Source organism: Seriola aureovittata, chromosome 17 (assembly GCF_021018895.1).
Source record: "Seriola aureovittata isolate HTS-2021-v1 ecotype China chromosome 17, ASM2101889v1, whole genome shotgun sequence".
NCBI lineage: Eukaryota > Metazoa > Chordata > Actinopteri > Carangiformes > Carangidae > Seriola > Seriola aureovittata.
This window is the reverse complement of record NC_079380.1, coordinates 10,833,306-10,845,452: the sequence shown is the minus strand read 5'-3', so window position 1 is coordinate 10,845,452 and position 12,147 is coordinate 10,833,306. Positions and strand designations below refer to the sequence as shown.

Genomic DNA, 12,147 nt, shown 5'->3' with positions numbered 1-12,147 from the left:
TTATAGAATACATCTCATACATAGTTAATTAAGATGAGGAAATGAATATTTTCTAATTAATAATGAATTTGAATATTAAATTTGAATTATAAATTATAGGAAATTTTTTTGTGTAATTAGAGTATTGTGTAGGTTCAGCAGCCTATGAACTATAGCTGGTACACAGACAACCCACCACAGCTCATTAAACTTTAATTAGTGCCACTTATTTAGTTTGTTAGCACCAGCTGTGCTGATCCTGCTGCTGTTGGTCATGGTCATGAAAGAACCTTTTACTCTGCAGATAATCAGAGGAAAAGGTGTGTTTACCGCCCTCAAACTCCAGGCAGTGGTCTTGAGTGGAGATCAGTTTGCTCTGCTCCTTGATTTGTCTTAATAATGTTTAGCCATGGTTTTCCACTGAGCTCAATGTAATGCAAAAAATGAAGACAGATTCATTTAGATGGAGAAATTTGTCTGTTCTCCTCACAGACTGTATGAACTAAGAGCTGTGTTTTTCCACTGTAATGGCCTTGACAACACTGACAGTCTCACCTGTTGAGAAACTGAGGAAGCTTTTGTGGTTTGCTAAGAATAGGAATTATTTTTAAAAGCAAAGACAATTTCACTTGTCATAACAGAAAACAATGCTAAGGTTTCACAGATAACATTAATTATGGTTCTGCTATTGATAATTATCCTTATATGCCAAGCCAGTGAGCTAGCATGCACAAATATCAAAGCCCTGGAATCGCAAACCTAAATCTAATGCAGCTATGAATAACTATAAAGTTATCATTCATATAGTACATTCATACAGTGTCACATAATGACAGCTAACCAAAGCTTGCACTTTGTGATGTGTTAGACAAGTAGTGGACATCCCACATTAGCTCTGCTAGCTAGCAGGTAACTTTATGGTAACCCATCAACCATATTACTACGGAGTACTGTATATCAAATACTGTGTTATTATTCTGGCTATGAAAAAAAAAACTGCCTATGTGAAAAAAACACTGTTCCTCTGTCTGTTAGCACTGGTTATATCTTTCTGTTAGCTTAAAAAAAATTAGATCCACAATAATGATGAAGAGAAATAAAAACCTTCAAACCTGTTAAACCTTTCAACCTATAACAATCTCAAATGATCTTTTCACTGCGTGATAGATGTTCAAGGCTGAGAGTGAATGACAAAATAGACCATGACTTAATGTGTTGAGAAAGACAAGGCCAGAGAATGAAGAGGTGGCCCTGTGTGTAAGAGTGAAGGAAAGGAAAAAAAAAGAGAGAGAGAGTGACAGAAAAGAGGCAGTGGAGCAATGGAGTGGAAGGAAGAGGTGGGGGCACTGATTGTGAGCAGGAAGACGGTGTGACAGCTGCTAATCAGATTAGCCTCAGCCTTGGCTGTCTAATGAGCATCCTCCTTTGTGACAGTCATCTCACAACGCTGTCAACCATGAACACAGGCTCAACAAGATTCTCTATAGCCTCTCTTCTCCACAGTCAGATTAGGGAGGGAATGCATCAAAATGGAACCAAAACAAAAGAGAAAGAGAAAGGGAGGGGAAAAGAGAGAGAGAAAGAGGGAGAGAGAGAAAGATGCTGTGGACTCAGTGGGGAAGTTTCATTCATGTGTGAGCGTTGCGGATCACAAAATTCTCCCCTCTAATGCTCAAGTATCTCTCTGCCAGAAGGATATGTGTTTCCTCTAGTTCCACACAGTCTCTCTCTGGGCAGATTGTCTGTCTGTCTGTCTCAGTGTCTTTACAACACAATGCTCCCTCCAAGACTTCAGAGTGATTCAGAGCACAGCTCCACATCTACTCAACTGAAACTGAAGCCGAGCACAGTTAGGATTAATTGCTTGGCGCTCTCTTGAGCTGCACAGAAGACTCAAATCACACGCCGTCACTGTGGTTGAGAGAATATGGTCTTGCACATCACAGACTAGAGGTTTTCTTATTAATAAGAGAGAGGGGGAAGGTGGGAAAATGAGAAAGAATCAGAGCCTGTGTCATATTGAGGGTAATGACCTGTCTGGACGTCTTCATCATGTCACTACGATAATGATCATAGATACTGGGGCCATTACATAAGCAATTCACCATGGGCTGACTTCTAACTCGCATTAAATTTAGGAGGCACCAGCCAACCCTTAGCTAACATTCAGTTTGTATCTCTTTGTGTATTTTATTAATACAGTATATCCTTCTTGTCTGCACTGAGATCCTAATAAAAACATTTCATTTCTCTCTCTCCACAGGGTCCTCCAGGACAGCACGGCCCACGAGGCCCTCAGGGGCCCATTGGTGGAGAGGTAGACTTTTTATGTGTCATTGTTTTTTATCACATATTTGGGTTTAGATGTGGGCATGACTATCATGATATATGATGGAGACAGCTTCATCGAGGGAGGAGAATACTCAGAGGGGCACAATTCAGGCTTTATTGCAGATTATATCAACAAGCTGTTCATGTGCATCTTCGTAACACAACTGTAAATATCCCTTTCCGTCTTGCTCTAAACCATAATTCTAGCAAAAGCATTTCAATGAAACATACACAGACTGCACAACAAGTGTTAAATTAATTGAAACGATAGATGCACCAGCATGGTTTCGTTCATTTGGTAATTTGGTCTAATTAGCATAACCGAAGCATTACCAAATATTATAATTGATTGTATCATAATGAATAAATGTGCATACATTTTCATAACTTCTATCAGATTTTAGCCTCATAGCCTTGCATTTTTAAGTCACTGAGGTCTGAAAATTCTTATTGTTTATTCTAGTTCTTTTTCACAAGTATCATCAAGGCTAAATCATTATTTTTGCTTATTTCATTTTTGTATATTAAAAGGTTTGTATTAACCTGACTTCATTCCACATACCCCGTGCACATATTGGAGCCATATTTTGAAGTGTTATGAAGAGTCATAAAGAAAACATGATGAATCATCTTTTGAGTCTAGAAGACTCCCATTCAAGACACAGTCGTATCTCAAGTTCAAACTGAACAGTAGCTGATCCTCACACACCACAGATGATTATATTTTCCAGCCCCTCATTTCTACATATACGGCCTACCCTCTGCTGCGTTTGAAACTTGAATTATTAAACAGTATTAGGATATAATCCCTAGGAGAGAGTTATATTTACTGCTCTATGAATCATTAAGATGTATTAGACTATCATCCCTGAGAGGCAGTTATATTTACCTCTAGTAATGGCCGTCTCTCTGCAGCCTCTCATACCAGTCAATTATTCAGCAGCGAGTTGCAGAAAGCTGTGTGAGCCACGGTAGTGCTTCATCACAGGAAGCATGGAAATGCAGCGGTGCAGAGATGGTGGGATCCATAAATGGACTGATACAGGAAAAGTGGAGAAGAGTAGGGAAAAAAAAAGGAACGTGGGGGTGGGGGGTACCGGTGATGGCATGTGAGGAAAGTAGCTGACAGCAGGAGCTCGGTAGTAGTGCTTGGCTGTACTCAGCTCTCATGTTTGTACACTCTACCGAAGACATGCTTTTACTGGGTTAGTCTCAAGGCACAAAGCACAATACACTGACATGACATGCGAGCACGCTAACACGCACAAACACATACACACTCACAAACAAACAAACTAACTGAGTCACACAGTAGGGGGCCATTTCCCCCTCCCTCAATCAGACACTATCCACATTGCAAACTTGACACACTATTTATCCTTGTGTTGTGATAAATATGTTCCAGTTTCAGCGTTCTGTTAGCAAAACTGCTGACAAACCAGAAAAATAAATAAATAAATAAATAAGTACTGCACCAAGAACTTGATTTTCAAGAAATCAAATGAATATTTAAAACTTGCCCTCATTTTTATAATATTCTGGTTCAAGTTGTTCTCTCTCTCCTCCTGCTACAGGGTGCACCTGGAATGCCTGGTGGAGTCGGTCAGCCTGGACTTGTTGGAGAAAAGGTCAGCATTTCCCATCAGCAACTACGCCGCGTGTCTGTGCACATACAGTAGAATGCTGGCGTTTTATGAATATGGGCTTGTCTGCCGATGTGTGTGTGTATGTGTGTGGGGTGTTTTTTGGCTTTACTGAATGTCCCCTCTCTACCAGGGTGAGGACGGTGAGGCTGGAGACCCTGGATCAGTTGGAGAGCTTGGCACTGCTGTGAGTCGCATCACCTCCATTCCTCACTCCTGGCTTCCTTACTCAAAGTCATCCCTTCTTTCCTTTATTCTCCTTGCCCTTTCAATGATTGTCATCTGATTTGCTTGTGTCCCAGGGTGCTAAAGGCGATGTGGGGGAGAAGGGTGACTCTGGCCCTCCCGGTGCAGCTGGGCCTCCAGGACCCAGAGGAACACCAGGCGAGGACGGACCCAAAGGCAACCTTGTGAGTCTTACTCTCTAGTTCAGTGACTTTTTCTTGCTCTGATTGTCAGGTCAGTCTGTTAATGTCATGCATATAATGTTTTTACCCCTAGGGCCCTATTGGATTCCCCGGAGATTCAGGACCCCCTGGAGAGGCTGGTGTCAATGTGAGCATTATTGTTATGGTTATTTTAGTAGAAATTGTCATTCACTTCTTTTTTGATAACTTCTCCTGTATGACATTTCTTCATTTAGGGAATAGATGGTGCACCAGGGCCTAAGGGAGACAATGGAGAACCTGGCAAATCAGTAAGCAGTGTCTTTTTTTTATTAATTAATTTACTAGCAATATTATTATCTTTTGTATGCTTAGGTAAAGTCTTTATCCTCTGACACAGTGAAATGTAAAGTCTTCATTTATGTGGCTGGGCTTTTAGTGTTTTTATGACTGGATGAAAAGGTGTTTTAGTTTAAGTAATTTTTCTCCTGCAGGGACCCCCAGGAGCCTCCGGAGAGCCAGGTCCTTCAGGACCTCCTGGACGGAGGGTGAGCTTAGTGTATTGCTTAAGTTTGTATGCATGTGTATGTAACTCTGTGTATTTGCTTTAGTTAATAGCTCTTGTCATTATCTTAGCAAGATTGCCTTTCTCTACCTCAGGGTCATGTAGGTGCTGCAGGAAAAGAAGGGAAGCAAGGCATGAAGGGAGCCAAGGTAAGGATGAGGACTGGCACTCAGTGGTTGAATATGTCGCCTTTTAACAAAATCTTTATGATCTTTTTGCTGTTAATGTTGTCCTGTCTGTCGCTCTCCCTTTTTTCTGTAGGGGACAATAGGAACCCAGGGTCCAGTGGGTAAGACAGGCCCAGTGGGGCCCCAAGGACACCCAGGAAGGTCTGGCCCAGAGGGGTTTCGAGGCATCCCAGGTCCTGGGGTTAGTACACCACGACAACCATCCGATTTTTAACAATATGAGGTCCTTTCTGTGTTTATGTTTAATTAATGTTTTGGCATAGTGTAATCTCCATTTCCTCTGCTTATTTTACAGGGTGAACAAGGTTTAAATGGGCCACCAGGACAAACTGGACCTCCAGGACCAATAGTAAGATCCTTATATTTGCCTGATAATGGAGCCTAGCAAATGAGAGGGGGTTTGGGACATTAATAATGATAAATCGGGATTCAAACCCAACACAACCAAACCAGATTTCATATACCGACTCTATAGCATTGATGTGACCAACTAATGCATCTGGCATCGTTAACAGGGGCCTCCAGGACTTCCGGGATTAAAAGGAGACCCTGGAAATAAGGGAGATAAAGTAAGTGTTTAGCCTTTAATATAGAGAACACTGTGTACCAGTGTAAACCATGGGAAACAATGCTAATGAACCATACATCTGTCTGCAGGGACATGGTGGGTTGATCGGTCTAATTGGCCCCCCAGGAGAACCTGGTGAGAAGGGAGACAGAGGCCTGCCAGGGAACCAGGGTACACCGGGGCCTAAAGGAGATTCGGTACATATAGTTGCAACATGATGTGTCCGATACATATGTAGAAGTAATATTCCTTTACCAATTTACCAGCAAGATATGTTTGTTCTCATTTCTAGGGTGGTGTCGGCTCATCTGGTCCCACTGGCCCACCAGGACCACCAGGACTGTCAGTAAGTGACACAGCTGTTACAAAAATATACTTTTCTATGATCCAGCTCTATGAGATTATCTTTCCAGCCACCACATGTTAAGTTCTTTGATTTTGCCGAGTGTTCAACACAAAAGATGTGACAATACACAGATACTTTATAGGAATTGTTTAGTAAATACTTAAAAGAGGTAAGTAAGAGATGGAAGAAAATTATTGCTATCTTAGATGATAAAAAGAAAAATTAATCTGTCTTCTCAACACAGTGGAGTGATGAAACCTGTTATTTGCTGATATTATGTGTGTATTTGTGTCAAAGCTGCATGTCCAAAAAAATATAACCGGAGAGTAGTTTGAAATTGTAATTGTTGAACTGCCCGCATGAAGTTTATACCCATCGTCTGCTGCATCTCGTCAGTGCAGATGTAAATGTAATTTGTCTCAGGCATCAACCTTTTAGTCTTTTACAAAGATTGTGCAGGTATACAACAAACAGATGCAAAACAAATGTTAAGGAAAGAACACAAGAGCGGCAATGAAGCTTTTAGATACTGTCACTCACTGATTTAAAAAGACATAAAAAGATTTTGATCTCAGTCCTGTTATTGATTTTCGATGACTCAGTCGTGAGAGTTCAGACTTTGACCATAACCTGTCCTGTTGCTAAGCAGGCGCTTCATTTTCCAGTGAATAGCTGATTACTATTTTTACTTGAGCGATTACACAATTTTCCAACTTTTAATAACTTTTACACTTTTATTTATGTTTTTTATTGTTTGCTTACGTCTCCTCTCCACTGTTAGGGTGCAGCTGGTCAGAAAGGATCGAAGGGAGATTCGGTGAGTCCAGTAGTCTGTCTTATTTATACATGGCCACTCCTGTGCTCAGGCCTCAGCTTGGTTCACAGCTTCTGGGAGCATATGCTGGGGAAGAGAGCAAAAGTGTGTTTGTTGGCTAAAATGTACCACGCTTCATAACCATAATGCTCTACTGTGTTTACTGCATGTCTTTGGAACTAAAAGCCTGCTGTATAGCTACTCTTGCCTTGTGTGTGATTTTTCCATCGGGTCCCTTTTAATAGGATTTGGTTCTGGTGTGTGTGATGTTATGAAAACCACTATAGTGTGTCTTGAGAGCCAAGGCTTTGACCGCAGAGTGCTGATGCACAAAGCTGGATAATCCTATAAAGCAGCAGCCATATCTGCCTGGATAAAGCCGGGGTTTAGCCAAGTGGTGTGAGAGAGGCTCCAGGTGAGACATGATTGACACAAACTTTTGTCCTCCTCTATTCTACAGGGTGTTGTTGGTCCCAGAGGAGATCCAGGCCCTGCTGGCCCCCCAGGACCCCCCGTGAGTACATCCAATGATCCACATCATGGCTTTCTCAGTGCCAGCTTCATGCCCTTTCTTTTCCCTTTCACCTCTTGCTCACCTCTCTGTGCTTCCTCCAGGGACCCCCTGCTACAATGGTTGAGCCCCTTCCCATCAGGGAGGGCAGGCGGAAGAGACGGAGGCACTCTGATCGTGGAGGAGGAGCAGCCGCGGCCAGGGAGGAGGATGTGGATCTGGACATGGAGGAGTTCCTCCAGGGAGATCAGCCTCTGGAGGACGCTGAGGGAATGGAAGAAGTCTTTGCTACCCTCTCTTCTATGAAAACTGAAGTGGAGTTGATGAGGAGGCCCTTGGGAACCTTCGAGAGCCCTGCCCGGACCTGCAAAGAGCTCATGATGGTTCATCCTGATTACAAAGATGGTTAGCATAAACATAATATGATGCCTATTTCACCATCGACTGGACACGTCAGAAATGAACATATTCTTTAACATACATTCTTTTTTAATTAAGATGCTGTTTGTCATTTTGCCAGCTGCACTTTATCAATTTGTTATATTAACATCTGGCACTTGATTGATTGATGTCTGCTTTGTGCACTTTGTAGGAGACTACTGGATAGATCCTAACCAGGGCTGTAACCGAGACTCCATTAAGGTGTACTGTAACTTCACAGCTGATGGAGAGACCTGTCTCTACCCCGACAAGAGGATTGAGATGGTAAGTCTCCAATGTCACGCTGTCAGCCTTTACAAAGCCGACCTCATCACACTGCATCAGAGCACAAATAACTCCTTACATCCCTTGAGCCTAAAATTTTTACACAACATCCTCCCTCTCTCTCTCTCCCTCTGTGTGTCTAGGTGAAATTAGCAGCGTGGAACAAAGAGAAGCCAGGAAGCTGGTACAGCCAGTACAGGAAAGGAAAGCAGGTACAAAAAAAAAAAAAAAAAAAAACAAAATAAAAAAAAACATCAAACCTCACCTCCTACTATTAATTTCAGCTAGCTCCGGAACACCAGGCGGTCTTTTTCAGCTAGCTAATTGAGAGTGTTCGAGTGATATTCATGCATGTGATTGACACTGATGTGTTGGCAGGCATGTGTGTGTCTGTGTGTATCCACCCATGAGCACGTGACTACATGTGAATGTTTGTGTTTATTTGCTCAGTGTACAATTAGGTATCAGTTCATTAGTCTATGTGCAGTGAGAGAGCAGATTTTGGTGTTGCCAGCGGTTGTTTTCAGGAGTGCCGCACACAAAGTCATTGGCAGCTCCGTCTCACTGACTAGTATTCAGGGCAGCACGCTTAGAGCACTGGCTTTTCATGCGCACCTGATCAGAGGTCTCATAACCCTCTCAGATAATCACAGAGCTGCCAGTACAATTGCAATTCATTGGATTTCTTTCTCACACACAGTGCCTGGATTTGCTTAGATGTTTTTTTTTTTTTTTCCTTTAATTTTCTTAGTTTTCCTTTCTGCTTCACTTTAACTGGCTTCTCTGATTCTGGGGAAAAGTTGCTGTAACTTTTTCAATCTTGCTTACAAAAATCTCTTCATAAACACAGGGAGATGTGACGGAAATACGATGGGAACCCAAACGTTTCTGATACAGTCTCTCATTCAGTGAGATCTCGTGTCATTTCAGGGTAATGGGTTACATACTCTCTGCCTCTGTCACACTCTAATGTCTGTGTGTTTGTGTCATCCAGTTCTCCTACAATGACAGGGATGGGAACCCTGTGCATGTAGTTCAGCTGACTTTCCTGAAACTACTGAGCGCCACGGCCAAGCAGAGCTTCACCTACACCTGCCAGAACTCGGCGGGCTGGTTTGACAACGCCTCCCGCTCCTACCAGCGTGCCCTCCGTTTCAGGGGCAGCAATGATGAGGAGCTGATGCAAGCCAAAAGCCCCTTCATCAACGCAGTGCATGATGGATGCCAGGTCAGTGCTGGGACATGCCAGGGACAGGGACTAGCTGGACAAACAGGAATTAGCCTTTATGAAATTAATGTGTTTATCAGTTGTGTTGCTCCTGTCAACTGGTACATGATTCAGTAAGTGGGCACTCATCAAATCACTGACTTGAATAGGGGTTTAGGACTGAGTGGAGAGAGCTAGTTAGTTGAATTAAGCCGAGCAAATTCTAATAGCTGGCTTTAATTTTTCTCTTTCAGTTCCGCAAAGGTCAGGACAGGACTGTTCTAGAGATTGACTCCCCCTCTGCAGAGCTGCTCCCTATTATAGATGTGGCTGCAGCCGACTTTGGCAGCAGCAACCAGAAGTTTGGATTCCAAGTTGGACGAGTATGCTTCAGCGGTTAACATCTTGCCAGCAACAAACGAACAAACAAACAAACAAACAAACAAAGAAAAAAGACCTGCACAGCAAGTTTTTAGTGAAAGAAACTGGACTTTTACCGCTGGCCCAATCAATATTTATTACATTATGTTCCTGTATGTGGTGGGTTTGTGGTATATTATTTAAGATTCTTCAACAGCCAATGAAATAGGTTCTATGGCTTTACAACAGCAATAAGAAGAATGGCACGAAAGAGGACATGCAACAGTGGGCACAAAGCACATTTACCAAAGGGAAATATTCCAGTTAGATATATTTAATTTTAAGTGTTTTTGTTTGTTTGTTTTTTTTTGTTTTTTCACTGAGTGTGCTCTAATTGATCCTCAAGAATTATGAGGACCGCACCACTTGACAATGACCACGTAAACGAGACGGATCCGTCCGATCTCTGTCATTCTGTGGTATGGGTCGGTTAAGTGGGACTTCTCAGATCACAGACGAGGTAGTTGCTACCTAACGTTTTACAAAAGACTGAGACTGAATAAATCAGAGAAGTCGTCATACTCATTTGCATGCTCGGATTTCACTATAATGACAATTGCATAGCAGCTGTGAACTAGCCTAGCATATTAATTCCACACAAGCGCCATAATTAATTTCCTGTGTGCAGGAATGATAAATTGTCCTTTTTACCCTTCAACTGCAGTTTTTCGCAGTGAATTACCTTGATTAGTATTCAATAGGTGTAGCTAGTTACTGAACCCGACACTTACTTGAATGGATAAGGTTGTTTCCTGCATTGGACTGCTTCCCTCTATGGGCTTGATAAGAAGCTATTTGAGCCCCCCATGTTTCAACTGACTATAGTACTGTACATGTCAGACTTACATCCTTTCTACTGTGGTATGTACTTGCTTTGACATACTTCAGAAACTAGGATGGGGATGTTTCAGGGCAAGAATTAAGAGAGATTAAAATGTTCTCTGTTCTCTAGTCTTAACTGCAGTCCTTTATACCGAGAGACGTTTTATGCTCTATGTCTTGAAAGCATTTTAGAATTGCTGACATATCCTGTTTTCACTTTTCTGCCCTACTCGAGAGGTTTTTGCTTCTCTGTTTTGTTCATATGTTGAAATTTGGAACAGCATATGCTGCTCGTTGTTCATTTGACACGATTTGCTCTTTCAGTGGTGCTAAAAGATGATTCTGTGATTTTTGTGTCACTGTGTTTGTGTGTCTCTGTGGGCAGGATTATAGGACTGGAGAGGAAAGGGGTTATTGCTCTTTCAGCAGCACCAAACATCCTCAGAAGCTGGAGACATAGTCTGCTGTGTGTTTTTTTTTTTTTTTTTCGCACGTCTTCTGGCTGATTGTGCCAATTTCACAGGGCCGGTGAAAGGAGGTTAGGGACAGTTCAGAGCAATGTGGTTGATCGCTTGAAAGGGAAAATCCACTCTTAGATCAAAATTGAGACTGTGCTGCTCCAGCAATTTTGGATGGTAAATCCAGTATCTACATACACAGACATCTATTTTCCCGAAAATAGAAATTACAAGAAGAAGACTGGAATTTCAGTAATGCTGTAACATTTTAAGAAGTTGATCCACTGCAGATGTTTTTTCTCAGACTGTTATTTTCAAATAACTTTTTTTAATTGTAGAGCTATGAATCAGAAATTGTCCTCACATCCCGGTACAACTACTACGATTGCTATTATAGTGTCATAACCAGTGTTCTGTATCGGTGGAGCAGCTACAGGATTTGTCTTTAGATTACTTTGTTCCCACAGTCTGTCTCTGCATTTTGGCTTGAATTGTCTTCTCTTCTTCAAATTAGCAAATAGAGCTGTGAAATATTACAGAAATGACATATGTACTGTATGTGAATTCTATTTTTACGGTTCATTTTCCCTCCAGCAAATGAAATTTCTTAATGCTCTGCTCACCTCCTCCAACTCAAACAGTAGACTGTGTACCCAGCAAGTGCAATTTTGCAATTCACTCCCACTGCTGTATTTGTTTCATAGCATTTTAACATTCCAGTGATTAACTCCTCTCCTCCGGTCTCCATCCTGCGCTGCCCCTCCTGTGTATAGTGTTTGTTGTACTAATTTTATATACTGTACAGTTATTCTGAGGACTTTATGAGCAATAACCTGTTGCCTGAATGAAAAACAAAATGTACTTGTTCAAAAATTGATGTGCGAATAAAAACAAACAAGAAATCATTCGGTTTTCTTTTTCCTCCCCGGACCCCCCACGGGTGGGTCAGAACAACATCCATGAGGGCACGTGGCTGTCTGCGATGTCCAGTGAACGTTTAATAGGCAAACAAGGCTCTTCATTACCAACCAGTCTGCGACATTCACTCAACAAGCTCGCAATCAGCATCCCCACACAGCTGATGTTATCAACTGTGATTTGCTCCCCAGTTCATTTATTTCAATTAGGCCTGTTTCAGTCCTCAAGAGGGGAGGTGGGGAGGAGACCGAGGAAAGGGAAGGATGGAAGGATGGATGGATAGTGA

At 42.1% G+C, this 12,147-nt stretch overlaps 1 protein-coding gene across 3 annotated transcripts in view; it reads left to right on the top strand.

The window, feature by feature from the left end:
• The window catches only part of col5a3a (collagen, type V, alpha 3a), a 47,281-nt gene extending 35,433 nt beyond the window's left edge, over nucleotides 1-11,848 (top strand). For all 3 annotated transcript variants that reach the window (XM_056401097.1, XM_056401096.1, XM_056401098.1), the window contains 20 exons: nucleotides 2,243-2,296; nucleotides 3,885-3,938; nucleotides 4,087-4,140; nucleotides 4,256-4,363; nucleotides 4,455-4,508; nucleotides 4,597-4,650; nucleotides 4,834-4,887; nucleotides 5,000-5,053; nucleotides 5,166-5,273; nucleotides 5,388-5,441; nucleotides 5,608-5,661; nucleotides 5,750-5,857; nucleotides 5,953-6,006; nucleotides 6,788-6,823; nucleotides 7,281-7,334; nucleotides 7,436-7,736; nucleotides 7,924-8,036; nucleotides 8,180-8,248; nucleotides 9,031-9,264; nucleotides 9,498-11,848. In XM_056401097.1, the coding sequence (XP_056257072.1) occupies nucleotides 2,243-2,296; nucleotides 3,885-3,938; nucleotides 4,087-4,140; nucleotides 4,256-4,363; nucleotides 4,455-4,508; nucleotides 4,597-4,650; nucleotides 4,834-4,887; nucleotides 5,000-5,053; nucleotides 5,166-5,273; nucleotides 5,388-5,441; nucleotides 5,608-5,661; nucleotides 5,750-5,857; nucleotides 5,953-6,006; nucleotides 6,788-6,823; nucleotides 7,281-7,334; nucleotides 7,436-7,736; nucleotides 7,924-8,036; nucleotides 8,180-8,248; nucleotides 9,031-9,264; nucleotides 9,498-9,644 (1,818 nt within the window). In that variant the 3' untranslated portion in view covers nucleotides 9,645-11,848. The remainder of the gene's footprint in view (nucleotides 1-2,242; nucleotides 2,297-3,884; nucleotides 3,939-4,086; nucleotides 4,141-4,255; nucleotides 4,364-4,454; nucleotides 4,509-4,596; nucleotides 4,651-4,833; nucleotides 4,888-4,999; nucleotides 5,054-5,165; nucleotides 5,274-5,387; nucleotides 5,442-5,607; nucleotides 5,662-5,749; nucleotides 5,858-5,952; nucleotides 6,007-6,787; nucleotides 6,824-7,280; nucleotides 7,335-7,435; nucleotides 7,737-7,923; nucleotides 8,037-8,179; nucleotides 8,249-9,030; nucleotides 9,265-9,497) is intronic.
• Nucleotides 11,849-12,147: the final 299 nt, after the last annotated feature.